A 26,344-nucleotide genomic window follows, 5' to 3' on the forward strand; every position below is an offset into this window, starting at 1 on the left:
CCATATTGATATTAGCTGAGCAGCTAAAATAAACTAGAAAACTTGAAGCATCAGGGTCACACAGCGTTTGCACCCACTTTCACTATTTGTCTTGCATCTCCTAATCCCAGCATAGAAAGGATACAATGGATAAATTCAGACTAGAATAATTATTTTTCAGAAACGCTGCAGTTCGAGCTCAAGTTCAGAAGCATTAGCATGATTGAAATATCCAGAATACAAAAACACAAAAACTAAATAACATATGGAGGGAAATAAAGATAAGTAGCACAATGGATATATGATGTTGTTAGTATTGTTTTGTAATGTATTCAGGGTAAATCTCCTATACAGCACAATGTGAGGCACAAATTGTACATTAACTCCCATGGTCATGCAAACAAAATTCATATTAAATAAAATTTTCTGTGATGACTAACATGCATCAGAAAGTGCCAGTTTTTCTTTCCATCCTCCCTGTCTCCTTCTTTCCTCACATCTCCTCATTTTCATTCTCTATCTCCTTTCCACATTGATAATTTTTCTTCCTCTCTAACTTTGTACTTTTCTTCTCTAGTTTTTTGCTGTGGGCTTTGTAACTCTAAAATGTGCAAGTGATGACACTGGTGATGATAATGAAGGAGATTAGGATGATGCTAATGGCAATGATGATGATGACGAATATTAAAATAAAGAGGATGATGATGCAGATGATGAAAATAATGATAATAATCATGACAGTGACTATTAGCATAATAATGATACTGATGAGGTAAGAGGGACAACAACACAGTGGGAGGAAGAGTACAAAAAGTCTGAAAAGTGATAACTTGTTCTAAAGTTTCCCATCATGGCAGCATTTGATTATAATGATCGATAAAGGATGTTAACAACTGAGAAACCACAGGACCAAAAAATGGCATGATCAAGAGATATCCAAGGTGACACTTACAGGACTTCACTAGGCTCATGAGAAGGTACCAAACCATTTTACCAAAAGTAACATTGTGTCTTTGTTGACTGCTGTTTTGTATACACAAATACACACACAAAGGTTTCATGTATGTGTTGTTGCTAAGTTGAAGCCAGGAAGTAAAGGAATTCAACATCAGAAACATATGTTCAAATTGTACAATTGCTCAGTAAATGATTCACAATACATGCAAAATATATAATGGCAGATATACAGCATTCTTGTAAACAACAAAGATGTATTGAATGTGTTATCTCACCATAAACCATAAACAGTAACCCTATATGTCAATATACAGTAGACACAATATTTCACGATACACAGTTTAGAGTGACATCATAGTGTACAATGATACATGACCAAACTGTAATGTAATAATGAAGATTCATTAAAAATATGTAACTTGACATGTTAATAGAAGAAAAAACGTATTCTTATTCTGAGAAATCAATTGTTTTCTAGTCAGTTTAATCTACTACAGTAGCACTTAACACTACATTACCCATGAGCCTCAGAGATAAATCTAGAATTCTAAATTTTGTAATCAGTAAAAAAGAAAAACATGCAGTTAATTTAATTCAAAATTGTTTCAGAATTCAAATTTGCTGCTGCTGAATGGATAAACAGAGTTTCACAGAGCTGTAACTGTAACTAAAGCCATCCATCCATGAATTTTAAGATTGATGAACAAATGTTTTGTTCCATAAAAGGGTTCTGATGAACGCTGAGTGGCAGATTTCTGATGTTCCAAAGATGCTGAAACAGAATAACTTACCACTACAGAGACCTGGTGGTTGTTCTTTTTAGCCAGGTCTATCAGGTTGAGGTTGTTATACAGCAGGTTTTCCAGGCAGCCATGGAAGTTCCTGTTGGACAGGATGGGTTTTTGCAGTCCATGGCCCTGGACTGTTCCCAGACTTAGCTGCACAAGAAAACAACACATGTGATATATGTAAAATCAGTCACTCTTATAGACTTCAAAGGTTACTGTAAAAAGTTTGTATTTTTGTCATTCACAGAAACTCAGACTTCATTCATAGACTCGGGATGCTCTACAGATATATTTCACTAGAATACGGCTAAATGCACAACTCTGTCAAGCTTGTTTGTGGGTTAGTTTGCTGTTTTTTTGCACATAGACACTTTCTGCTTTTTTATAGGTCAATAGAACTGGTTACCTTGAGACTGGTGTTTGGTTTATTTAAGGAGAAAGTTACTCAATAAATGAAACAGTGACATGCCTGGGAGCCAATCAGTAAACTGCAAAAGCAAACTTCAGACTAGTAAACAAATTGTAAGCGGCTGGAGAAGTGCTGAAGTTTCTATTTATATTTATATAAAAGTTTTGAAAGATTTTTACAACACAAGAACTGGTGACTTTTGAGTTCCAAAGTAACTAACATAAATTAAATATGATTATAGCTATACAATATTCAAAGGATGAGACTACAAACTTTCTCCAGCCACCTTTCAAGTCTACAGGAGATTAGTGTCTGACACAAAAAAAATAAATAAATAAATATGTGTTGTTTTTGTGTTCCCTAAATGCTGTCAATTTCCTCTCACCTGGTGAATGTCCCAGTGGCTGAGCTCAGCTGGTATGTGAACCTGATGAGTGTTTTTATCCACGGTGAGGTTGAGGTGAGTGCTGAGCCGCTCCAGCTTTACATGGTGCCAGTGCTGGTCATCAAGCAGACTTCCCAGAGAAACAAGAAGCTGACCGCCAGATGATGAACTCACACCTGCAAGAGAGGTGAGGATGTGAAAAACAATCAATGATGGTGCATTTGATAGCAGAGCAATGACTCCAGCAAATGCAGAAATCCTCTTGTGTGCACTTCCTGCTGAGGAACTTGAGGTATACACCTCAGAAACACTTCACAGTCAGCATTCTGTGTGTCCTCCTCCATAATGCATTTTTAACAAGGACAAACATGCTTGAAAAAATAATTTTGCCTCTTATTTCTGGCAGTAGGAGAATTAAAAGGAAGGTTCGTGTTTGATTTATCAAAACAAAAAGTCGTGGAAACGTTGCAGCTTCAGTGGAATGTTTTCATCTTTGTTTCAAACACTGAGCAGGTCACTGAGGTCATCCTCTCTCATTAGAGCGCATATATCTGTATGCTGGGAGGGAAGAGGACCCACCACAATAAATGATGATGCTGCAAAATGACAGCAGGACATAATTAATGACAGACCCAACACCAGCAGGTCCAAATTGGTGGATCCATCTCTGCATCTCCTAACGTGTTGATAGATAGATAGATAGATAGATAGATAGATAGATAGATAGATAGATAGATAGATAGATAGATAGATAGATAGATAGATAGATAGATAGATAGATAGATAGATAGATAGATAGATAGATAGATAGATAGATAGATAGATAGATAGATAGATAGATAGATAGATAGATGCCACCTGTTTACCCCCTGCTTCCAGTCTTTATACTAAGCTAAGCTAATAACCTCCTGGCTCCGGCTCCTTACTTAACATACAGACATGAGAGTTAATAACAGCATTTCCCAAAATGTCTAATATTCCTTTCATGGTTAGGCCATTTAATGAGGTGACATATTTGGTTACAGCTTGAATAAGTGGAAATAGAGAGGGTGTGATCAATACCAGAAATCTGAGGGCAAACAATTGTAGAAACACTTAACTTTCATTCATGAAACTCCCTCTCCCTTTCTCACTATCTGTCAGTCTTAATTTCCCTCATTCCTCCTCTGCCTGCATACCTGTGAGGACATTGTGAGGCAATTACTGCTTGATTTATCCATACTGAGTAGACTAATATTGAATGTTCTTGTCTTTAAGCTGAGGAGTCTGCGATGAACACGAGTTTTCACTTTCCAAGAGTCTACTGTTCCAGACAGCTCCCTGGGGCAATATCACCTTATCATATTCTGTCTGCTATTCCATTATGGCTCTTTGCTCAAGCTCTAAATCTGTTTATGAAGGACGACAATGACAGGTCTTATCAGGAGACAGACTGTTATAATTGTTTCAGCATTTCAACGTCACATGGTGCTACCATTTGAAATACAGCTTGACTGTAAAAATAATGTACTTTCTCTAAACCAATTCTCAGCTTTAGTCACAGTTGGGAATTGAGTTTATTACCATTAAACAAACTGGAAAAAAAGGAAACAGCACAGTGATATTCATGGCAAGAATGTTACAGTTGTGTCATGTCTCTCTCTGTATCTTTAATTCAATTCATTGGACGTTTTGATCAAAAATCATGTTGCCAAAGCATGTTCATAAACAGAGTAAAGTAAATAGCACATATAATGAATACATAAAAAGAACTAACAGTACATGAACTGAAACGACTAGTTATTATTATTATATTATATATTATGCCACTTAAAACTTGATCACATTAATAAAACTTTTAAAGATCAGGAAGAAAACATAAATGAAAGCATGTCATGCTTTATAATAAATAATAAGTTATATATATACGGCTGAAACAATTAGTCGATGAATGGATAAGTAGAAAATTAATCACCAACTATTTTGATAATCGATTAAGCATTTAAGTAATTTTTCATGCAAAACTGCCAAAGATTCTCTGGTTCCAGGTTCTCAAATGTGATGTATGTGATAGTAAACTGAATATCTTTGGGTTTTGAAGTGTTGTTTGTAGAAAACAATCAATTTGAAGACGTCAACTTGGTCTAAAGGAAATTGTGAGAAATAGATTTTTCACTATTTTTTAACATTGTATAGATCAAGTGATTAATTGATTAACTGAGAAAATAAGACCCTTCCTACTGTATATATTTCCCTATATAATTTGTTTTATATTTTGGGAATTCTATAGGAAAAATTTACTTCTGTCCTCTGCCCCGTTTCAATAAGCCAAATAAGCCAACTGGTGATAATAAAAAAAATTGGTCATTGTACATCCTGGTCACCTGGAGGTTTAAGTCACTGACCATGTAATCACAACGTCCCTGGTTTGAGTCAGACCATGGACTTCTGTTGCATGTCATCCCTTCTCTCTCCCTTTATTTTCTGTTACCTCTCTACTATCTACTATCAAAAATAATGACTAAAATACACAAAATACACAAAAGTACACTGGTTTTCTCTCTCTCTTTCTCTGTGTAACTTATCTGTGTAGCAGTAAGCAACTTATTATACAGCAGATGAGTGTGTTACAGTAAGAGTCCCATGGCTATCTTAGCAGTTTCAGGCTCCACTGAAAATACAGAGGCTGCTGACTGAAATTCTTATGAGGCTGTTTACAACAGAAACTCCTGGAGGCTCACTGTAAATCATTGTAGAAAAAGTGGAATAGAGTAGCAAATGCAACAGTAATCACCACAATTCATCGTCTTCTATTTTATCTGCCAACTGGCACACTTCGTCCAGAGAGATTCATCTCTTTTCAACAGTGCAGATGCCTTGGGGAAGATCTGGTTGTAGCTTTTGTTGCTCTGTGCGATTAGTGAAAGCCTATGTGATCATGTTGATGTTTTGTTACTGTAAAATCTGAAACATTCTGTGTTTTATCACACCAAAGCACAGCTAGCAACCAGAAAGTAACCACAGCATGTCCTTATTATTGAGGATACAAAGAAAAGACAGGTTTTCACTTAACATGCAGCTTGCCCTGCACACCTCTGTGATGCCATCCCAATTTAGTCAGCAATACTTAACACCATTTGTCCAGAACGCATTGGAGCAGGACACACTCGCCCTCAGTGTGTTTACTGTAGTGTATTACAGCTTCCCAGTGACTGTTCAGAATTTAACTGAATTATGAAGCAGTGTGCTACATTATAGCAAACTGACATTTTGATAAATGTAAAGCAGAGAGGAAATGAGATGGTTTTCGATAGCGGACATAAATCTTAATGAGCCAGCCAATTATTCCAACTGCTTGGACAGCCACAGGGAGATAGAGAGGGTGTCTCACTGTTGTATTTATCTGTTTGTCGTCTGTCTGCTTGTGTACTGCCAATTGGTCTGTCTGTATATGTCTGTTTTTCTGTTTTAATTCATCATTAATACATGGTAATGGCTGTTATGCTCACAAAAACACATCTGCTCTGGCTGAGCTCTTTATGTTTGTGTGTTCATAAGCTACACATATCCCTGATGCCCATTGTTAGCCATCATTAGCTGTCTTTAGCTCTTCTGTGTCTCAGCCAGCATGTTTTCCACATGATGCGACATGTATCATTGTTAAAGAGAGGCCCGGGACAGGATCAGGTTGCCAAATGGGCAAGATAAGTAAGAAGAGCCTCAGAGAATAACATACACTCTGGAGCTATGGAGATAATGCATCTAAATCTTCAGGTTTTATTTTTGCTCCCATAGTTTGAGCTTCTCTTCTCTTCTCTTGAGCCAACAGCTGACTGTGGAGGAGCATGCTGTGGCTCAGGGTGGATGCTCCAGGCTATTGATCTAAATTACACTGTCTGCCGACTGCAAACTCCTAAGAGAGTTTGAGGGAGGGAGGGGATGTGTGAAAAAGAGGAAGAAAGAGAGCGAGAGGAGAGAAAGACAAAGAGCATGCAATTGAAAAAGGCAAATAATCGCCTCTGAAAAAAATCTAGCAGGGGCAGAACTGTGGCGACATGAGAAAGGCTGTGATAAATAACAACGGAGAGAGAGGAAAATAGAAAAAGCAGTAAGGGGGCAGCCAGGCAGGCAGGGAAACAAAGAGAGCCAGAGAAAGAAGCATGCAGTGACAGCACTGTGATTGAGGCAGAGGATGTTTTTTTTCCTCACTATTGGATTATCATAGCTCAATCTAATCTCTGCTCCGTTACAAAAACGAGCAGTGTTTATTTTCGTTCCCGGCTACCCAGAGTTCTTTGAGCAGTTTGTTGACTATCAGCTCGGGTCTAGCAGGCAGATGTGACAGGCATCACTCAGGGAGCTGATGTTAGACTGATGGCTTTTGCAGATAACACCTCTCTACCGCTGACAGACAATACCACCAGGGAATTAATACTCTTCCACCCCTTCCCAACTAGAGGGAATTGGACAATATTCTGTTTTCATTGTAAGAATGTATAGAGTGACTGACCTAGAGAGGTTAAGACAAGTGTGGAGGATGGAGGAAAGCAGAGAGAGCGGTATAAACTATGGCTGAATACAGCAAATTTAGATTCTCGCCAAAATCGACTCCCTTTCCGAGTTAAAACACCCAGGATTTTTAGCATGTGTGTGCCTCCATGGTCACATATTGAAGACTGTTGTATGTACTGAATGAAGGGTGTCTTCTTCAAACATCATCGTACTGTTGTAGCTACCTGTATAGATTCAACTTCAACCTTGAAATCATTACTGTAATGTAACTGGATCAACTTTTCCACCGCAGCAATTTCTTCCAACTACTTTTCATGCCAAAATGGCAGCTTAGAGACGCCCTGGTGACCTATGGGGGTGAAGGCGCAGACCACTGCAACATCCCCAGTTCACGTCCGGAAGGGGACTTTTGTTTTATGTCATTCCCTATTTCTCTCTCATTTCATCTCTAATGTCAACTATCTAAAAAAGTCAAAATATTTCCCCCAAAATACTAACACAAATAAAATAAAGCTTATTCTAAAAAAATATTTTTTCCAATATTTTCTCTGCACACATGCTAGATGGAGGCTCCATTCCTAAATCAGAGTGCAGCATGTAATTCAACAGGTGAAGTGCATACAGTATATAGCCCTAATGTTTACAGCTAAATGTCCAAGAACAATTATCCCATGCCTAAAATCACTGAAACAACATGCAAAAATGTCTGACTGCGACCTTCCTTGCTCTTGCACATAATTCTAAACTCAGGTCAGCACTATAATGATTATACCACATTTCTACATGGTGAAATGTGCCAAAAGTAGGGTGAGCATTCCTATGGAAGCCCAGTATTAATGTTGTTAATGATGTTTGACCTATCATTAGGCCTTCTGACAGGTGACACCATTCTCTAAACCTGACCTACAGTAACATACCCTTACGCTGTCCCCATCACAAATCTCTTGAAGGCCAGTATGGAGAGGAAGAAGGTTTCAATGTGCATATGGGCATGAGAATATTGTGTTAAGTCAGACTTCCAAAAAGGTGAACCTATCCTTTAATTAAGTTCTTTGTTTAAAATCAAACTTACTCTAAGAAAGAAATTTCCTGAAAAAAAATGTTACATATTCCCGGGATGTAATAATTAAAGAAATTATAGGAAAAACTTCAAAAATGAAGGAAGGAAAGGAACGGTTGGTGAGCAGAGCTGCAGAGTACTCAAGCAGCCAGATGGCATGGTTGATGAGAGGTATGCCATATGGTGATAATACGACGGCCTGGCAGTCTAACAACACCTCAGGTTTAACCTCGTTTGCATTAACACACACACACACACACACACACACACACACACACACACACACACACACACACACACACACACACATATACACACACACACATAGCCTCCACAGTGCTCTATTCTGTGCAGATAGAGGCCATGGATCATGTTATGCTGTGCTAGCCCACTGTGCTCCACAGAGTTCATCCTTAACACATGTTGCTAGCATCCATCATAGATTAAAAGAGAGCGAATACGAGAGAGGATGTCAAGTTGAGAGCAAAACAGAGCGAGGAACAGAGAGACACAGTTGATTGAGGGAAAGTGAGTCTCAGAAAAACATGGCGAAAAAGAAAAAAACTAAAATAAGATTAAACATGTTTTCCCCAACAAATGATGCTGTCCCCTTTCACAGTCAATCAACAACATGTATGTTTCCTTGTATTAAAATGTATCGGCATGCCTCCAATGGTAAACTACACTAATTCCCAAAGTTTCTTCAAAATCTGATTAGTTTTGTCTGAGATATTACTTGAGACATATGGATAAACAAATAAACACTATATTGAGCTAATCAGCAAAAGCAGAAAGAAGCATAATTCCCCTGAGTTTCCTCAAAATTGGATCAGTGGTATCTTAGAAATCACATCTGACAATCACGCAAACAAACCAGCAGATGGATGGAGGCCGACTTGAAGCTCCCTCCATTTCATTGTGGGGACAAAAATGTGCTAGATATGAAATTCCTTATATAGAGACGGGATGGTGGATCCTCTGGAGCCCGAGTGAGTGCATAATTACACCGTACGGTTTAGGCGTTTAGCTGACATTTACTCAGAGCAATGAACAATGAATGAACAGACAGATAAAACTGCAAACTTTGCCAGAAAAGTCGTCCAAGAGAAGTTCCAAAATACTTAATTAAATTCAAACATCCAAAGTTTCAGCCTCCCCAACATCATAGGCTTTCATAGACTTGTCCTCAGGAAGTCGACTACTGCTGTTTTTTATCCTATCAAAAACTTAACTGCATTCACTTGGTGTGCCAGGTGTCAAATAGTCCATGAATATACAGTATGTCAAGAACGAAAACCAGCAGGACTTGAGGCTTAAAGTAAGAACCTACCTACCTATACTTATATATAGTACACACATCATGACTGCAGGAGTTGCACTACTGGATTTCTTTTGTACAAACATTTTCATATTGCTCTTATGTATTGTAATGTATTGTAATGTATATGTTGTGCAAGGGCGTACCATTGGTTATCATATTCCCAGCTACTTAAAAGCAACGCATTTTGATTAAGATGGGTATCATGCTTAGTTTAATCATTCTGCCAGAAAAGTGGCATCAGAAAAAGCTATCTTGTTCTCTGCATTTTTAACGCAGAACCCTACTGAACATCACATGCTGTGGTATTCATTTAGGGACATAAGCTATACTTTGAAGAATAGGACTGGTAGATCTATGGCACATTATTTATGGCACCATCAATAGATAATGTTCCATTTGCAACTTCAATCACAACATATAAGAAATGTATCAAAATATGAAATATATGTATTTTAAAAAGTCACACACTGTCAATAGTTTTATCAATATCACTGAAATGAATGTGTTTTTATTTATATTCAAGTCCAGTGTCTGGTACTCTTTATTATGAGGAGTACATTATGATTATACCTTCTCACTGTAACTCAAAATACATGCCTTTTTTACTCCCTTTTTAAAAATGTAAAAAATACAATATACATTGTACAAAAAAAAGCGGGATTTTGAAAAGTGGAGGGCCTTATCTAAATATTGGAAGAATAATGTACCTTGTTGGTGGTAGAGCAGCAGCCGTCCTTTCTCCAACACCAGAGTGAGGCTATGATCTCTCTGTCCCTCTGCATGGAGCAGCGTCCCAGAATTTGTAAGGGTTTTAAACTTCAGGGAGATGACCTCCATCGCCGGTAAGGTCTGCCTCACACTCAGCCTGTAGACCAGGCTGCTGCTGCCATCGAAGCTCGCCACGTCAGAAGCTATAGAATAACAAAGAGTTGGAGGAATAACTTTATCAGTGAGGACTTTGTGAAGAGAAAGCTGGACTCAAAATCATCAGATATTTTGCCTCTTTTGCAGACTAATCAGTTTGTTAAACACAAGCGTTGTATGTAGTTTACTAATGTCACTGAATGTGTAGCTAGTAGTATAACTACTTAGCATGTAGCTTTAATGTAAAAACCTTCAAGCCCTGTTGTAAGAGGTGTGAGCTTGTGAATAAAGAAAGAAATATTTTTTTCAATTCTCATTGAACAACATATGAGACAATGTGGTCACTATAAATATCACAAACAACAGCCTATATTTTCTAATGCATGACAGTATTTTTATTGTTTGATAGTATTGAATTTCTCTGTTTATCCCTCTCTGAAACTGTTTCTAATGAGCCGGAAACCCGTTGGCCCCTTAATTTACAAACCCTTCAAACACAGTAAAACCATATGGTCTAGTTTCAGCTAATGACTACAGAGCAGCAACCACAGACCTTAAAAAGGACCAGTGAGAGTAATTAAATCTTATTGTTGTGAAAGCAGAATTCCTGTGAATCTGTAAGATAAAATTTATTTGTTACCAGTATAATCAGTGTTACACTTTATTTCTTTATTTATCAAAAGCAAACCATATTTCCAACAAACATTCTCCACAGAGGGTAGTTTATTTCACACAAACTGTACCCAAAATAATTTGCTGATAAGTACAGCCAATACACATTCTTACAAGATGTGACAAAAAAGTCACAAAAGTGAGTAAAAATTGTATGAACTATAAAACAATTAACTAAATTTCCTGCCAAAGCCAACCCAGTACTAAAGCTAGGGTAGGTAATGTTGGAGAAACTAGCAAGAGACAGCTAGATTTTTAAAGTATCCAACCGAAGAAATCCCACCCCCTCCCTTCAGGCCTCCCTCCAAAGCTACTCCCCCAAAACACATTTTCATGCGAAATGAGTGCACGGGCAGAGAGGCGTTATATTCAGGCTGAATGAAATGATTAGATGGACTTGTTACAGGCCTGTGACAGCCACAAACACCTTTTTTTTCATTTTTGTTCACAGCATTTGATTTATTGATTGCTATCTCAAAATGATTATTGTTTACATTGTTTATGCGTCCGTCTTTAATCCATGTCACTAAATGCCTAAATGTTCTAAAATAATTCTAGTACTGCTATAGCATAAATGCTATAATGTAAATAAGCCTGAACAGAAAGATTGAAAATGGGATTTGTTGGGTCTCTGTAAATAATATTATAACTTCTGTTATGAATTGGCGCTATTTAAATAAAATTGAATTTAATTTAATTGAAAAATCCAGATACATAACTTCAGGTTTATATCTTCATTTGAGTAGACATCTTATTTTTGTAAAGGATTAGCACCAGCCTATACTGACAAAGAAGTCAAAGACAGAGAGTGGACTTACTATATCGACATCCATATATCTCCAGTCTGAGTCCAATCCTCCCAGTGGGGTTCCAGTCCAGAGGAATCAGGCGGAGGTAGCGAGCTATCACCGGCTGTTTAAGTTTGTACTGGACCACAGTGTCTGCATTAGTGTTACCTGGAAAAGCCTGAAACAACAGAACAACATCCATGTTTCACTGGTTGCTGCGGCAGTGAAGATCTGATGGCAAACCATTTGTAGTAATTAGTTCCTCAAGTACCTTAGACAGGAACAGAGGATCTTTTCCTTTTGAACTTTGATGCTCATAATCAAGCTGTATAAGGGAGTGTATCCTCTTTTGTTTCGCTGCCATCCTAGAAGCTAAAAGCTGCAATGTTCTATTGACAAAATGTATATGTAGATACAACCATGTTTGTAATGAAAGGATCTTCAAAAGAAAGAGATGCACTAGTTCTCGTTGAAATTGTGTGGAGTTGGAGAAAAACTCTCCCTGACCTACCTGATCCCGAGACAGTCTTTCTGCATTTTCAAACTTAGAGCACACAGAGGCATTGATCCTAATGGCTGATAACGTCTCTCCCTCTCTGTGCCCAGTGATCAATAACTCTGGGACCTATTCTGTCTCCGTACCAAGCCTTTCTTAAAAAGACTAATGGCCTCTATTTTCCCAATCAGCTGCCTGTGGGAATCCGGTGGGATTCTCTGGTTGATGGGCAAAAGGAACACACAAAGCAACACACGCATTAACATTTGTGAGGGAAAAAAAGAAGCTGCATTTATGGTTATGTGTGCATGTGTTCAAGTGCATGTGCTTTACTCGTGTCTGTCCTCCCTACTTGAGAGTGTGTGTCATTTCACATGTGCATGTCCACTGAGTGTGTGCTGGTGTGGCTATGTGAGTGAAATTGGCTTCCCTGGCTCTGCATAATTGTGATCTCAGTGCCGTCTTCAGTGCTTTGAAGGGCTGAGCCGGCTGGGCAGCGGAGCGTTAAGCTCAACAAACGGCTCTGTTTCCTGCTGAGGAGGCTGAGGAGAGTGGCATCTCATTTACTTACCCGAGCATGTTTTGAAATATGAGTGGTCTCTGACAAGACCTCAGTCAAGGGGAGAGAAGAGGGTAGAGAATGCAACGAGGAGGAAGGGCATGAGAAAGAATCAGAGAACGGTGGTGAAAGAAGTACTTGGGTCCTTTACTTTAGTAAAAGTACCAATACAACAGTCTAAAAATACTCCATTACAAGATAAAAGTCCTGCATTCAAAATCCTACTTAAGTAAAAGTAGAGCAGCCTGTTCAAACATAGCTTAGTTTGAAGGTAGGGGAGTTACACTTTAACACTAATGGTTTTCACTATACAAGTTAGTTACAACATAGAGTTACCATTGCTGGGATTACACAAGGGCACAAGGGCAACTTTATGCTGCATTCACTTCAGATGGGAATTGTCATTGGCATCACTTAGTTGCTTGAAACACAAACTTGTAACTGTTTAAGTGATGACATCAGCAAAATCTTTTTGCCAAGATGGGGGTTTCTCAGAAACTTCTGCTGAGATTTTTTACTATTCATGACCATATTTATGTGTGATACAGCCATCCTCACCTTAGCTAAAACAAAACATCAAAGTACTGCAGAAGCAATCGATACATTATAATAATTAATAGGGTAACGGACAAACTCCTTGCATCATATATTAGCTGGTTCACATGCATCCATTACTTTCTCCTTAAGTAATCAAATGGTCTTTTGATTTCTCTCGATATGGGGGCAACTACTTTATTGTAACCCCTGTAAGGGAAATTACGTTTGATCATGCACATGTAATCATGTTAATTCCCCTTATGTTTGATCATGCTGAACCTTGGCCTGATTGCCTACACTAAGGCATTGTTGTGCTTATTTAGCATTTATAAGCAGCATAAAAAACACACTATAATGTAGTTGTAAGGAGATATAAAGGCATTTTAAATATCTATGAACATATTTGTCAACAATTATAACTTAATCTTTAAAGCATCTGTAATAGGTGTATGATATGGCATGAGATAATAAATGTTTGACAACATAATATGACACAGTTGAGTAAAAAAAATATGTATTTATGTATCATATGAATTACTTATGTATTTATTATAATTATACTTATAATGACGTATTTACTATTCATAACAACTAAGCAAACTTCATCATCTGATAAAGGTCACAAGATGTTGCTGAAAGCCTCAGAGGAAATCTAGTAAGTGGACCTTGAGTTAAGAGTTTATTTTCAGACTACATTTAAGAAATCTTTGAAAAAGGAGTATGGATCTAAGCTGCAGTATAACTAATGTTGAATGGAATGACGCCTGGTTAAGAGCCCAGTCCAGTATAATTGGACTCCCAGTAGGTTGTGGAGTGTTGGTTAACAGCCAGACAGCACTTTCTGGAAATGCTCGTCTAATAAAGTGTCATATCTACATGTTATGGGAATGTATTACTGTTACCAAAAAGTACATTTTTTGGGAAATGGAGAGATAGTGTTGCTCAATCCATTCCAGACTGGACTGATGCACTGTTGATAGCTAAACTTAAAAAAGTAATTTGCATTAATATAGGATCTCTAGATACGTAGAATTTTATATGGTCACCCTTCTTGACAACCATGTCCTGACCTAGAGAAAGGAAGTTACCAAATTAAAGTGTCTTATTTTAATAAGACATGTACATGTAGTTAGACTATTGCACATGTATCCACTTGTTATAGCCTAGTAAGTTTTATGTCTTGCGGAGACTAATTCCCATATGTGTATGTGTATTGTCTTTTGTTTGTTTGTTTTGTTTTGTTTATAAGTGCTTGTTCACTTGCTTGCTTTTTGGAGTTGTTTGATTAGTTGTCTATGTAAGATATGAGTTATTGTAACTGTCAGATTTTTGTTTGTGTATGTTGAAAATGAAAATGAAAAAGAATCAATAAATAAATTAAACCATCTGTCTAAATCTAACAACTCATAGACATATTTTTTAAAGTAAAATTAGCAAAACAACAATGTAAAAATACTCCAATACAAGTAAAAGTCCTACATCAAAAATATTATTCAATTAAAAGTATTATTAGCAAAATGCACTTAAAATAAAAGTACACAATGTAGCAAAATGGGCCCTATGAGTGTTATACTATCACCCTGAAATGTAGGGGAGTAGAAGTCTAAAGTAACATAAAATGGAAATACTGAAGTAAAGTACGAGTACATCAAAATGGTACAGTACTTGAGAAAAAGTACTAACTTACTTTCCACCACTTGAAACATGTGACAAAAGGCCCCAACTACACATTTTTTAAGTCACAAGCTGGACTGATTTTTAACAATGTATTGCACATAAACTTATCCAATGTTTTATATGTAAAATCTTAATCTCAAAGGTAACTAGTGACTATAGCCATCAAATATATAAATAAAATATATAATATTTGTCTTTGAAATATACTGGATTAGAAGTATAAAGTAGCTTTGAGTAGAATTACTCAGTATAAGTATCTCAAACTTGTACTTAAGTACAGTACTTAAGTAAATGTACTCATTTATTTTCTAGCACTGGAGAGCAAAGGGAGAAATCTGAGGAGTCAGTGAGAAGCTATGACTGATACAGCTGTTTTTGCAGTGAAATCCCCTCCTTAACTGACACTCCTGACTACTTTACGGAGCTTTAAAAACACTCTGAGAGCTCTGGGTTTATCACCTTTCATGCTAAGTGTCAAATCAACAAGTTTTTAAGCTGCAAGAAGACATACCCTGTTCTCTCTTTTAAGTGATGACTCCCAGAGTCATCACAGAGTTTGTATCCTTCACTGTGAGAAAATCGTATGCTGTCAAATCAGAATCATAATCTGTTCTCCGGACTGCTACGGTAACAAGACGTGTGTACTGTCTTCCATAAAGGAAAGAGGAGATGCTTGACTGCCTCTGAATCATATCTAATGTCCAATCAACAGAGGGCTGCATGGCTTCCTGTCATTCTGACATACAGTAGTTTACTTGGTGGTGATCAGTCATTCTGCAGTCTCTTTACTGAAACATATAATCTATAAAAAGATGGAAAATAAGGATTTTGAGAAAGAAAAAGCAAAAACTGGGGAATATGCGCAAACATGAAGCAATCGCAGTACTGAAGGACAGCAGAAGAAAGTGCCTCGGCTGTGAATTTCTCCCCAGTCTGCAGGAAGGATTTCACACATGAGCTTGAGTATCAGCTGCAATACATAACATTTATTTAGTCACCACATGCATGTCTCAGTCAGATTTCTCATTCACATTTTAGGCACTGAGCTGACACTCTTACCGAGACTGGCAATGGCAAGTGTTCCATCAGCGACTTGTGTGGAGACTGTTTATGGACCCCCTTGACGCTGTAGGAATCAAAGCTGCGACTTTTTGTGCGCCAGACAGTCTTTCTAACAACTGTCTGGAGAGGTTCAACTGTTTGACAGCAGCTCCATGCAGTCAACAATTCCTCCCAGGTTCCTTTCATAGTTTCATCCATTATTAATAAAAAGTGAAAGGCTTCTAGTGAGCAGGCTTGATGCTGCAGGCAGTACCAGTCCCCACAGAAATGTGAATTAAGTCAATGACAGTGAGGCCAAATGTATTTTTTTTCAATGAACCTGAGTTCTGAGCTACACTCCCTCCCAAGACGGTGTAGTCCCTCATTCGTCCAGGAGTGTTCTATCGTAGAAAAGGTTTCAGTCGTAGTCATCTGGACACTGTTTTCCGAAACGTCTTGAAACGAAACGTCTTGATTCGGAAAACAGTGTCCAGATCACTACGACTGAAACCTTTTCTACGACTCCCTCCCAAGTTATCGTCACAGCTGTTAAAATACATAATATCAAATTTTTTAACACAATTAACTACAAATGGTGCAAAGTTTTTAGATAACTAGACAGCCATTGGTTTTAATTAATTTTAGTACAAAACCAAATTGCTTTGTGTAGAATTTTTTAAGTAGGTGATCCAACCCAGCAGATATTTCATGGTCTTTTTTGTCACAGTTATTTCATCATCACAGAAACATTTTTTAAACTTTGCTTCTTGCTACATTGAAGGATGCTCCAACAGCAAAGATAAAAAATAAAGGCAACAAAATTCAAAACAAGTGTTTCAAATCTCTGCAAGTTGACCTTTTTAAAATGCATTATTTGATGTCTCTAAGTGATATACTTGGAAAAAAAAACAAGTTTGTACAATGTGTCAACATCAGAAGGCAAAAGTATTTATAGCTGTTCTGAAAAGTGATAAAGCCCCATTTGTGATGTCAGAAAGGTGTACTGGGAAGGGGATTTCAGATGCTGTTTGACAATCAGACAAGCAGTTTGTTTAGAGCATAAGACGCCTTATTTATCTTCTGTCTGAAGCAATGTTATTATTTTTACAAGCATTTCCCTACCTGCTGATGTGTTTAGCCCTGTTGACCTACATTATAGGGTTTAACTTGCCACATTAATTCAGCTGACCACACTTTGTGTTTTTATTTGTATTGCTAAAGTTTCCTGTGGATAACTTATTGCTAAACATTTTCAATGGCAATCACATTTTCACTAGTTAAAAATAAAATAGTCCATTTAAATAAATGTGTGATTTGGAGTCTGTATGCAGGCATTACTTTTTTTTTTTTATTGATGCTGTTTTCCAATATCCAATACTAAAATATTTTCCAAATTACATTTGGTAGGGAAACATAATTCGCCTGGATTATGTTCACTGGCAATATTTTTTCTAATATAGGTGTAGAACTTTCTAGCAGGTGTCACTATTTGTTTAGCGTATGTATATTACAAGTGATAGATGTTATTATTATGTTCTGGGGTATTTGAAGAAATAAGTGTGTATATTTACCATCTTATTCTAAATGCAGGCACATTTATGTTATATTTCATATATGTTATAATCTTACTAGGTTACAGATATGTTTTGTTATCGTTCCTAGTTCACCAGATTGTGTATCTTTATTTGCGTAGTTAGTCAGTGCGCAAGCGCCGCCTAGGTTCAATTTTCATTCTCTTGTTGATCAGGACTGGTACACTTGCCGGTGAGTGTCTGTAAACTGGCGTTGCTAGTAATTGAGATTAAGAATTAACATCTTGTGATTGTGTAATTCCATTAGTTAATTCTGATGGGGTTTTTTTTGTGTGTTTTCATTGCAGGTTTACAACCTAGCAACCTAACTGATTAGTTAACTAACGAGCTAAAACGTCACATATAACTAGCTTGTGGATGATTATTGTGTATGTGTACACAATAAAAGCTCATAAAGTGGCTCGAGTTGTGTCCGCCGTGCTTGTCCTGAAACCCTTCCAGTGGGGAGTTTATTGAGCTATAGCAGGTAGCTTAGTAAAAAACTGGACAATAGGAAGTGCTACATCAGTGCACCACATCTGAGTTGCAGGGTGGTGGTCTGGTTTAGGTTTAGTTTGAGGTTTAAGTCAAGTCAAGTCAAATTTATTTATATTGCACATTTCATACAGTGTAAGCTCAGTGTGCTTCACATACCACAAATGTGAACAAAATAACATGAATACATATTGAAATACATGTTAAAAACAAATTCATCCATAAATCCATCCCCTGCCATAAACATACCCACCCACATATAACCAAAAAGAGTGAGCAAGAGAGAGAGAGAGAGACATACAGACATACAGACAGGCAGACAGACTGACAGACGGACAGATAGACAGACAGACAGAAGCACTAGCTAGTCATAGGCCTGAGAGAACAGGTATGTCTGAAGTTAGCTTTTAAAAGATGACACATTTGTCGTACATCTTATATCATCAGGCAGTTTGTTCCAGAGAGTGGGCCCATAATATCTGAATGCACCTTCACCAGATTTACTACTGATTATGGGTACAGTTAGGAGAGCAGTGTCTGATGATCTGAGAGTGCTGGAGGGTTTGTAAGTAGTGAGCAGATCAAATATATTATTTAGGAGCTAGATCATTAAGTGATTTGTAAACAGTGAGCAATATTTTGAAATCAATTCTGTAAGTAATATGTTCAGTTTTTCTTGTTCCAGTGAGTATTCTGGCTGCAGCATTTTGAATGCGCTGGAGCCGTCTCACAGTCTTTATGGGGAGTCCAGCAAGAAGGGCATTACAGTAGTCTAGCCTGAAGGAGATAAATACATGAACCAGTTTTTCAGCATCTGACTGAGACAAGATGGATTTGACTTTGGAAATATTTTTTAAGTGGTAAAATGCTGTTCTAGTTATACTTGTAATGTGGCTTGTGAAGTTTAGTTCTGAATCCGAGATAACGTCTAGATTTCTAACCTGCTCACTGGGTTTCAGAGACAGTTTCAGAGTGGATCTCCTGTCTCTGACCTCTGGCACCTGCCACAAGGATCTCTCTCAAGGTCTTGTTTTCTTCGTTTAACTGCAGAAAGATTTTGGTCATCCAGTGTGTAATGTCACTGAGACAGTTGACAAGGTCATTTATGGGGTTGAGGTTACCATGTGAAAGTGAAATATATAAGCCATATATACTGCCAAGTGGCAGTAAATTAAACAGATTAAACAGTAATTGTTTAGACAACAAAAGCTCTTTGGTTAAAGTTAGAAAAGGATTGTGGTTTCAGTTAAATGTCAATACATTTCAAGTCACTCTTGACTTTTTCAACATTTAACCAAGACCACTCTCTTTCCCAAATCTTAACCAAGTGCTGTAAGTGCCTGAACAAATTTATAAAATTTAATAATGCTTTAGTTGCTATGAGCAGATATTTGAGCAGATATCTTTTTAGCAAGAGCGGAAATTGTGAAGAAAACAAATGAAATACGTAGACAGTGAACATTTTACTGATACGTTCACAATCAACATTTTGAGACTTGGAAAATATGGAAATTTACAATTATTTACAATTATTTTATTATTTTCATTATGATGATAAATAAAAAATCTGGGCGGCATTATGTTTCTTTCAAAATGTATTTAGTTTTTCTTTTTTTATTGTTTTTGTAACTGATTATAGCGGGAGAGTTACCCCTAAGCTGTCTTCCTGTCGGTGTTGTCTCCAGTTGTGTCCTGTGTCACTGAACATCAACAGGTAAGCCGTCAGCCAATCGGAGCTGCCGTAGCGGCCCTGCGTGGCAACAGCAGTGATTTGGGTCCGCCTCCCCAGATCCACCTCCAACCACTGGTATCTGTCTGAGATGAGAGGAGACCAACCTCCAGCTCCTGCACAGGGAACAGAGACAAGTAAGAGTGTGTTTTAATGATGAGAATCACCTTTCACTTCATGTAATAATGTGTGTGTGTGTGTGTGTGTGTGTGTGTGTGTGTGTGTGTGTGTGTGTGTGTCTGTGTGTGTGTGTCTGTGCGTGTGAGATGGAGAAGAGGGGAGATACAGAGGCTGGCAGAGGTGACAGAAGAGAGAGCGAGGATCGAGAGACAAATTGTAGAATGGAAATGTGATTCATTACATTTTAATCTACTTGAAAGGAAACCTTAAAACTGGGAATTTATAGTCTAGAGAAGTGCCATGCTATGACTTTAAAGCGGGCCAATAATAAATCTCACAGTTTGGATATGAATGCAAACTGCTTGTTTATATCTTTGGGTAATGTCCATCGATTAGTGGTGAGGAGTTTGCAAATGACAGGAATGCCAAAGAGAAGAGTTAAAGTACTGGGAAGTTGTATTAGCTAGTGCTCTGCTTCTAAAGTTATTAGTAGTGAGCACATTCAGAGAAAGCCCTGCTTTTCAGTTGAAATGTTGCAAAATACAGTATGAACATAGTTTTTCCCATTTCTGGCTTTGATTTAAGTCCTTATACACTCACAGATTAAAAACCCTGCAATATGTCAGACACTTCACCTGGTTTCATGATGATGAATAATAAATCCTCATAATCAAAGACATTAAGTGGGATATATTTGAGTCACAAACACTTTAAGGAAATTGATTAGACTGTGAAGCACTAGGATGCTATTTAAAGCAATGTGATCACTCTCCACAACTAATCCACAACTACGTGTCAAGATGTGTCCTGCCATTTCATGTATCTGCTCAGGTTTTTATGGGGCTACCAAGGTGATAACACTGATGGTGAGTGGAACATGCTAAGAAATCATTTAACAGCTTGTTCATTCACATTTCCAAACTGATATGACCTAAATCACTGAGCTTAAGCTTCTTTTCAATAGTGATTTGCAGAGCTGACATCCCTCCTATGTTTTTCAGGGTAACTTGCTCCCTTTCTGTTCTGGCGACAGCTGTTGCAGCAGCTGGAAAGGGACGTCCAGGGATGTATGAGATTAACTCACACTGTGTTCATATTGTAGTCTAAAAAACGTTAGTCCCATCAGAACTGTGCAACCCTGTAGGATGTATGTCACTGCAATGGCAAACTCTTATGTAAAATTATTCTATGATAAAAATAATTAGATTTTGATGCCAATGTATGTATTAAAATAATCTTTGACAGGTACAGTGTGACTGGTCATTTTTAATATTTTATTTTCAGTTTAAAATGCATCAATGGTATTAATATACAGACATTGTTCAATGTGGTTTGCACTAATAGGAGACCAAGTTTTCAAGTTTCACTTACTTACACCATTGAATCAAAGTAGATTTCATTTAGCTTTTTTGAGATGGATCAGAATAGAAAAATGTCAAGGTGAAAACAGATCTCTACAAAGTGATCTAAAATGATTACAAATAAACTGTATAATACAAAATACTTGTTTGCATAAGTATTCACCCGCTTCACCTTTGGCAGCAACACCAGTCTGTGTGGATAGGTCGCTGAAGCCCAATTCAGACCAAATATTCACGACGAGCTCATCTCAACTCAAGCCAGCTGATGGCATCACCTGCGACCCAGCTTGTCAAGACGCCAGTGGCTGGTTGTAGAACATAAGGCACGACACCTGTTTCAACAGCTGGCTGAAACATCCTGTTTCAGACAGCTGGTCAAGTCAGTAAACTGTCAGCTGATCGAAATGACAGCGTTTTGGATGGAGGAAAGAGAGGATCACCCAATTTGTTTGAGGAACAACTGTGTCTGTATTAGACAAGCCTGCAGAGAATTACAGTATATTTTTGATATGGAGACATTGTTTCAGTGATTGCAGTGATAACTGTGAAGAATCTGAAAGATTTCAAATTTTGTTAATTATACATAAGGCTCTTCCATTAGAGTGTTTAACAAATGTTCAAATTTTTTTCTAAAAAGGAGTGTTTAACAAATGTTCAAATTTTTTTCTAAAAAGGAGTGTATTTGTTAAACTGATTTCACACTGATATTATGTTTGCAGGCATAAAAAAGTCCTGCTTCAAGAAGACATTGTTCGCCAAGTTTTAAAGTAAACACAAGCCTCTTGCAATGAAAACAGGTGCATCTATACTTGTTAAAAGAAAGTGAAGAGAAAAATTGGGAGAAAACACAAATGAAATGCTGATTACACATTATCAGTCCTTTAAAGTTGTGGAGGTAAAGAAGTGAGCACTGTGTGGTTTGTGTCATAAAAGAGGAGGAAAGGGTACATTTGTGTTAATGCTGCAAAAAGTATACTAAAAAATATATATTATAAATTCCAACCTGATTTTTGATCTTTTCACTCACCTTTAAACATTCAAAACAAACACTGATAAATTCCTGGATTTTTTTTTTAATTACAATGAGCTCCAGTTATAGGCCTACATTATCTTGCTTGTGTCCAGTTAATGTCCTAAGCTCAAATTTCTTTCTTTTGGCACAGTCAGTCTTATAAGAAGTGAAAAAAATGTACATGGCATTTAAAACTGATGGCTCAGCAAAAAGCCAAGCAAGTAACAAAATGGCTTGATTTGAAAAAAGAAAGGTCTCGGTTCTGAATTAACCTCACTGAGAAGTCCACTTCCAAATAGGAAACTAACAAGGAACCCTCAAGACTTCACAGTCTGAACTCTATCCTGCGACATACCAGACACTGCATTCGTTAACATAGGTGTGTTTTTATTCAGTCATGTTGAACCTGTTGCAGAAAGTCAGAGGGTGAGAGAAGGCAAAAGAAAAGACAGCTATGTAGTTTGTGTCATGAAAGAAGAAGAGAGACAGCAGAGGAAGAAAGGGAGACAGAGAATGAGAGTTGTGCCTTAAAACAGTAGCTAACCTTTGCAGAGACATTGCCAAAATTCACCCAGATGCAATTTCATTTCTACTTTGGATGCTGCTAGCATCCTCCACTCAAAGGAGTGGTGTGTTTGTGAGTGTGTGTGTGTGTGTGTGTGTGTATGTGTGTGTGTATGTGTGTGTGTGTGTGTGTGTGTGTGTGTGTGTGTGTGTAAATGAGTAAGAGAGGGAGAAAGAGAGAGAGAAGCGAGAGCTATGGCAGAACCTGATTATGAAGAAACATTGGAGGTGATGGAAAAGGCTGCTACAAGATAACGACACTTTGAATAAGAGAAGGGTGTGTGTGTGCGTGCATGTTTAAGAAAAAGTGCTGAGTCAGGGCAAAGCGAATCCATGGCGCCTAAACAGCAGATGGAGGGATTTCTTCCCTACAGAGCACACACACACAAATATACACACACTCACACATTATAAAACAGCCAGCCTAAAGAGAACTTGAGATTGTGTTGCAAAGGTGATGTCATGCTGACACGAGGCCATTCAAATCAATACCACGGCACTTCAGACACACAGTCTGAAGTGGACACATTCCCTCATCTCATCACATCTATTATAAGGCTACTTAAATAGCAAATGATTATTGTAGTAACACAACCCACATGAACCCCATTAGGATTGTTCCACATACTGTGCTGTTTGACAGGTGTTTTTTTTTTTACCCAGGGAAGTGGTGTAGGGTAATGTCGATCACTTTGAAATAGAGTGAAATATTTAAGCGACTACAGACCTTTTTCACTGCAGACATTTTGACTTGTTGTAGCAGGAAAGCACAGGTCCACACTATCTTATAACATTAACAATGGCTTAGTCATTATGTGTCCTAGTAAAAAATTCCAGTGAGCGAGTATCCATCATTTCAGTCATTTTTCAAGCTAAATATTCTCTGGTTCCAGCCTCTCGATTGTGAGGATTTGCTGCTTTTCTCTGTTATATATGAGTACAAATAGAATATCTTTAGGTCTTGGACTGTTGGTTGGACAAAACAAGCAAATTGAAAACATAAAAGTGGGCTTTGAGAAATTGTAAATGACATTTTCTCACTGTTTCAACTTTTTATTGACTAAACGATTAATCAATTAAATGAGAAAAGGCAGATTAATCGATAATGGGAAAAAAAAATGTTAGTTGCAACCCTAATATAATGCACCCATTTAATAATGTTAATTAATGTTGTTAATTACATTGTGCTGTGAAAATGGTTTACTGGATGAATTTGCCATGAAATTTGACCCAGACGTTCATGGTGCACTAATCACCAAATTTCCATGAACTGTGTTAAGAAGCAATCTAACAAGCTAAGATAAAGTTTTAGTCTTGTTACTTCACAAACTCATCAGGCCACAATATTTATGTGAATTATGCACTTCATAATGTATTAAAATGGATGCATTTAAGCACAAGTACCTAGGAAATTTTGGTAGTTTCATATATTCCACTTCCAGGTGAATGGGGGTGTTTGAGCAAAACATGATTTAATTTAATAAATGCTAGAATTATCATAATTATAATACACTCTAGAAGAAGAGCTTCTAGACTCAGTTGTCTTTGGGAAATGAAACAGTTTTGACCAAACTGCAACATGCTGTTATCTTGTCACTTTGAAAATTGTGAAGTCGTTTTTCATGCCATTTTGACTTTTATACTAACATGATTTTTTTGTGTATATTACAAAGCACTGTTGTCTACCTAAAAACTTGTGGTGTCAACAAAAATTCCAACAACACCAATAAATATTCCAAATTCAATATGATTTGATATTTTGTTTATTTACCTATTAAAATCAGATTTATGGATAGGAGTCATCTTTCCCCCTTGCTTCTGTGTTTTTTTCTTCCACCGGCTGTTTCAGTGCTGTGCTGCCTGCTCGTTAGGGCAGCAACTAAAGGCCAGAGCTAATAAGTACCTCAGTAACAGACATGCACACTGACAGGACAACAGGAGTGAGCAGACACACTGACCTTTACTCATTACGACTGGATTGGAGAGAAGTGAAGAACACAGACAAAGGAAAGAAAGAGTGACAGAGAAAGAGAGAGAGAGAGAGAGAGAGAGAGAGAGAGAGAGGCAGAACTGACATCTACAGGATTGCAGAGGAGGAATTAGGAAGAGAGGAAGAAGGAGAGAAACAAAGAGAGAGAGGTAGATACCTCTGCTCATCAGGAACTGGAGAAGAAAGCAGAAACAGCCCAAATGAAGGAATAGAGTTTACACATGGAAATCTGAGTAGAAAAAATGATTTATTAAATCCACTGTGTATATTACCCATTAGTTGTTTGATCACAAAAACAATAGTTTTTGCCATGCATGCCTGTCACTTCTGATCCAGTAAATCTCTTTGTTTTCTCTACCTAACTGTCTGTAATGACACCAAAGATTTTTCCCCACTCAGGAAGGTAATTGAGGTGAAAAACAGGTCAGGAACATTGCATCGCCGCTCTGCTGAACATTCAAATTAGCACGTTACCACAATGAATTAACCAATTAGGAAACCGTGGCTTTTGGGGTGAAGCACATCAGAGGACCAACCGACAACAAATGACAAAAATATTCACACAAATGTGTGTGAATAATGCTCCTTCCCACACTTATAATAAACCGTTTAAATGTTCTTAAATAAGACACTCAACCCCTAACCATGAAGAGCTGTTCACTGTCAAACAGTACGTGTCAGTGGTACAACTAGGCAGTAAATCACTTTTGTTCCATGCAAACACTTCAGTATGTCCGGTGATAACATGCATCCCTGTCCCCCAGAAACCGTGATATACTACCACTAGACTGGTTTGCCAAATACGTTTAGCAAGAAACATCATTGCTGCCTGGATTATGTTCACAGGCAAGCAGTCCCCTAGCCAGAGGAAACACCTTGAACGGGCAACTGATTGTGAGAACTTTTGTGAGAGGCTGCTGCAACTGTTGCACTATGATTCTTATAAGTTTCACAATATTTTTTCGATGTGATTTTCTTGCTAAATCAATTTACAGTATGCATGCAGTCCATTTGTGATTTAGCGTATAAAACCACAGTATTACAAAATGCCTTCATGATTCCCTTGCAACATTGTAAATCACAGCTTGACAGCATCATGACATTATATCAGCAAAACAATATGAGAGCTTCAAAACAACATGGTTAAGAAATGCCTCTGTTGGTTGAAAACTGCAACAGATCAATACAATACAGTTACTATAGGACACTATAGTAAATATTATAGGAAACTATCTGGAAAGCTTGAGCTGCTTGCAATAATTAAAACAAAAGATATTGCATGTGAAAGGCACCGGGAGAGGTGTGGTGTAACATGACAGAAAATGAAAAAAGAAACAATACCCATGATTTACCTCAGCCCCCTGGAGGTGGAGGTGCTGCAGCACCCTCAGCCAGAGCAGTGGGAAGTAGCGGTGCTGACGTTTTTTATGACGTATCTCAGTGTGGAATCTCCTCAGGATAAGCTGCGTCTTACAGTA

The 26,344-nt window shown here is 37.6% G+C and overlaps 1 protein-coding gene across 2 annotated transcripts in view; it reads right to left on the bottom strand.

The window, feature by feature from the left end:
* LOC122877994 (contactin-associated protein-like 4) overlaps nt 1-26,344 on the bottom strand; it is a 106,452-nt gene that overhangs the window by 48,470 nt on the left and 31,638 nt on the right. For both annotated transcript variants that reach the window (XM_044200262.1, XM_044200260.1), the window contains 5 exons: nt 19,742-19,935; nt 11,745-11,892; nt 10,098-10,301; nt 2,519-2,694; nt 1,728-1,874 (listed from right to left, as the gene is read on the bottom strand). In XM_044200262.1, the coding sequence (XP_044056197.1) occupies nt 1,728-1,874; nt 2,519-2,694; nt 10,098-10,301; nt 11,745-11,892; nt 19,742-19,935 (869 nt within the window). The remainder of the gene's footprint in view (nt 1-1,727; nt 1,875-2,518; nt 2,695-10,097; nt 10,302-11,744; nt 11,893-19,741; nt 19,936-26,344) is intronic.

The sequence above is a fragment of the Siniperca chuatsi genome, linkage group LG6, assembly GCF_020085105.1.
Source record: "Siniperca chuatsi isolate FFG_IHB_CAS linkage group LG6, ASM2008510v1, whole genome shotgun sequence".
NCBI lineage: Eukaryota > Metazoa > Chordata > Actinopteri > Centrarchiformes > Sinipercidae > Siniperca > Siniperca chuatsi.